At 44.0% G+C, this 4,063-nt stretch overlaps 1 protein-coding gene across 1 annotated transcript; it reads left to right on the top strand.

Annotated features, from left to right (window-relative positions):
• Positions 1-351: 351 nt before the first annotated feature.
• LOC123402012 (chaperone protein dnaJ 6-like) lies at positions 352-3,470 on the top strand. The gene is made up of 8 exons (XM_045095865.1): positions 352-570; positions 1,823-1,921; positions 2,001-2,102; positions 2,179-2,238; positions 2,330-2,436; positions 2,560-2,642; positions 2,798-2,888; positions 3,014-3,470. Exons 1-8 carry the CDS (start codon positions 469-471, stop codon positions 3,213-3,215), a joined length of 846 nt encoding a protein of 281 aa, XP_044951800.1. The 5' UTR covers positions 352-468; the 3' UTR covers positions 3,216-3,470.
• The last annotated feature ends 593 nt before the right edge of the window (positions 3,471-4,063 follow it).

Genomic DNA, 4,063 nt, shown 5'->3' with positions numbered 1-4,063 from the left:
GTCAGGGTGGTCCAATAATATAAATATTTACATACATTTATTTATTTTTAAAGAAATATATTTTAACTACACTATATACATGCTTTGGGGAAATTCTAGGATGGTCCATAGACCATCCTGTCCACCCCTAGCTACGCCACTGCTGTTGGATTTCGTTAGGTGGGAATGATCTGAGGGTTCTGGTTGATCTGTGTACACTATTTTTGATGGGCTTAGAAGAATTCTAGTTTGCTAGTAGTAGTATAGAAAAACATATCCGACGTGGTACATTCATTCCCTGCAGCCCTTCTCACCCCCCGCACCCCAAACATTTCGATTGTTTCTGGTGGGAGGGGACGGTACGGGAGTCCGCCAATTCCCGGCGCGCGGGAAAAATTTCCCGCACTCGCGCCTCGCCCTCTATAAGAAAGAAATCGCATCACCACGGTCTCCTGCTCCACTTCCCCCACTTCCGCCGCCTCGCACCGAATGGGCCGCAAGAGGAGGGCTAGGGTTTCCAGCGACGGCGACGACGTCGAGATGAACGGCGAAGAGCCTGCCGCCGCCGCGCAGAGCAAGAGCCTCTACGAGGTAATATCTCCGTTTAGGCCCTAGGGCGTCGGATTCCGGTGCTAGCGTTCGATCGAATCGTGTACGGATGTTTCCGATTCGTGGATGAGCAGTAAGGACGTCGTATATACGATTTGCTTGATGCCGCAGCTATATGTTATTTCTTCAGGTGCTCTCTTGGTAGGATTTTTGTGTGGATCTCCTTGCGAATCACCCAGTTTTTTTTTAATTTAGAAAAGGAGGTTAACCTCTGGTCTCTGCATCAATTGATGCATACGGCCATTTCATCACCCAGGTGTTAGTAGTATTTGGGTATTGTGATTAAACTGGCGCAAATATGAGGTCAGACCCGGGTGAATTTCTGAGGCTATTCTCCCTAAGATATGGAATCCTATTGATCCATAGTTACCTGCGTGTATAACCTGGACACATATCTTCGCCTGCTGTTATGACATTTTTTCACACAAAACAGTAGCATAGTGAACCCCAGTCAATTCATATCAAAACCAGATATATGCCCATTTCGGATCGAAAATATGCCGGGGTTAAGGGATCACATGCTGCACATATTGGATAGTAAGTGTGCTAAAGGACTTTTATGCTTGCCCTGTTTCTGGTGTCAAGCACTTATGTGTCTGGATGTGAAAGGGGGATGTTTGCTAGGGATTTTGGAGTTAGGATCTGCTGGGTTGCTATACATATGTTGATTCAGGAACATACCATTGTTCAGTTAAAGGTGTCAATTGTCCTGTAAGTCATGGGTCAGCACATCAGAACATTTTTCTTCACTTTATGTATCAGAATTCAGACCTCACTTTAGGTATATGAAGTTTATGATTGGGTGGTTCATGTTTAGTTAAACAAAGATGTAATTTTTTTGTTACAAGAGCAAAAGCTGCACCATGCTTGCATTCATGGTTTCTTCTGAAACATCAACACTAGTTTTTTTATTGCTGCAAAGTTGGAGTCAGTTGGTGGATACAACTTGATTGCACTCCTTTTTTGCGAGGGACAACTTGACTGCACTCCTTTTTTGCGAGGGACAACTTGATTGCACCTACTATGGTAGAAAACCAAGGTTTAAATAAACATGTGGATGAGCTGCAAGGGTACATGTAGTCCATGGCAAAGACCTTGAATGGGATTAAGTCTGAATTTCTACATTAGTACGTTAAGAAAAAATGTTTATGCTGATATGCTCCACTTTGTTGGTCTCTCTCCTAGTATGGCAGACATCACACTTAATATGCCTTGTTTTTCCTTCTTTCTGCAGATATTAGGGGTTGAGAGCACAGCTTCACAACAGGAGATAAAAAAGGCATATCACAAGTTGGCCTTGCGTCTTCACCCAGATAAGAATCCTGGAGATGAGGTAGGATCTCAACCCTGAATCCTTGTTGCGTAGCAAATATGTACCACGTATCTGAACATGAATGCTATGTGTTTGTCAGGAAGCCAATGAAAAATTTCAGCAGCTGCAGAAGGTGATATCTATTCTTGGAGACCAGGAGAAAAGGGCACTGTATGATGAGACGGGCATTACTGATGATGATGTGAGTGCCTGATCCGAGCAATTTGGTTTCCACCTTTTAAGTTTGTGTGTTATATTCTGCAATTCCCACTTGTTAGGCATTTGTTGGAGAAGCTGCAGACAATCTCCAAGCCTACTTCAGAACAGTGTATAGAAAGGTATGTGCTTGCTCCATGCCAATGCAAAACTTATGTTGTCCGTTTGCTTATACAAAGCATGGTGAACTTGCTTTGTCTAAATTATTCCCAGGTCACGGAGGCTGACATTGAAGACTTTGAAGCCAAGTACAGAGGGTCAGACTCTGAGAAAAAGGATTTAAAGGATCTCTACACAAAATTTAAGGGCAACATGAACAGGTGATAGTTGCAGATCTGTTGTGTTATTATCCTGAATTAAATGTTTATTCCAAAACTTGATAAACTGCAACTGAACAACCATGTTTCATTTCTTTTTTTCTAACTCTCTGCCTTTTTGTGCAGACTTTTCTGTTCAATGATCTGCTCAGATGCCAAGCTTGATTCTCACCGCTTCAAAGATATAATTGATCAGGCAATTGCTGAAGGTAGATAATCATAGGCTGTTGCCACTATGATTTTACCATATAACTGTTGTTTCCTCAATTTTCTTCATACAATCTACAAGAGGTGCTGCAAAGTGCTTGGTTTATACACAGAACTTCTGTATGCACAATAATCTTACTGTCTCCTTTCTTTGCAGGCGAGCTGAAGTCCACCAAAGTGTATGTGAAATGGGCTAAAAAGATCTCTGAGATAGAGCCACCGACAAATCCATTGGACAGGAGAGTGAAGTAAGTTCCCCTACTAGTTTTTATTCCCCAAAACACTTTGCCAATTTGATCCTCCCAAGATACTACTTGCCATGACCTGCTTATGAGAGGCCTCAGCTGTTTCCTGTCATCTGAAACTACCATAGGAAAAATAAGAGCCAGGAGAGCGACCTCATCCTGGCGATCTCGCAGCGCAGGGAGCAAAGGAAGGAGCGGTTTGACTCTGTTCTGTCATCCATAATGTCTAAGTGTGATGACAACAAGGCGGGCAGCTCTGAGCCCACCGAGGAGGAGTTTGAGCGTGCTCGGCAGAGGCTCGAGAAGAAGAGAACCATGCAGCGCAAATGATATGGATCTCGACGTGCAGGTCAGTCTGCCTTGTCCATCAGGGCCCTGCTTTGAGGAAAAATTCGAAGTTGAGTGGAGTGTAGTGGAGGGTTTGTCTAGTTGCTTTGTTTTATGAGAGTGGACGTGTGTATAAGTAACTGAATGCAAGTGTGGTGTGGTTTTGGATGTGAACAAAACTAGTACTATGGAAGTGTCCTGTACCATGAATGAAATGAAATCCTTGGCATGGCCGTATGGTCTGGTGGTTAGTGTGAATTATTCCTATTCAATTGATCAAACCCATTAATTCCTGTATTTTAATTAGGATGGCATGTCTTCTACAAGAGCAATCGTTTGGTAATCCAATTCAATTGATCAAACACATTCTGTGGGTCGATTAATCATCATCTTTATGCCATGCATCTAGTTTATGCCCTTTGATGAGTAGAGCTCCTCTTTATCTATGTTAGAGCATCTCCTTGGAGCGTGCTGTTTAGCGCCGGCGATTGAAAAAAGGGAAACGCTTCTTAACAAGCGTCTGATATGAAGCTTTCTTTAGACCGCTCTTGCGTCGTTGATGCTTCCATAATTCCCCGGCTAATTCTTTCCTAGCAATTCTTTAATTCCCGTAAATTGAGGAAACCACCTGATTTTCTTCCATCCACGTAAATCTTGCATCCTTCATCCCAGCACCTTGCCCTGTCTCGTGTCCCCGGACGAGAGAAACGAGCTTGTCGAGATCGCTCCCCTGACGGCAACCTCCGCCCCATCTCTTCCCCGCACCAACAACTACACATTCCTACAGCTGCTCCACATCATCGGTGCGTCGTCCCGCCCCTGCTCCAACCTCCCACCCCCGAGCGCCGCCC

Source organism: Hordeum vulgare, chromosome 6H, assembly GCF_904849725.1.
Source record: "Hordeum vulgare subsp. vulgare chromosome 6H, MorexV3_pseudomolecules_assembly, whole genome shotgun sequence".
Classification (NCBI taxonomy): domain Eukaryota; kingdom Viridiplantae; phylum Streptophyta; class Magnoliopsida; order Poales; family Poaceae; genus Hordeum; species Hordeum vulgare.
Note: the sequence above shows the minus strand (reverse complement) of the source record. Positions and strands in the feature narration are given on the sequence as shown.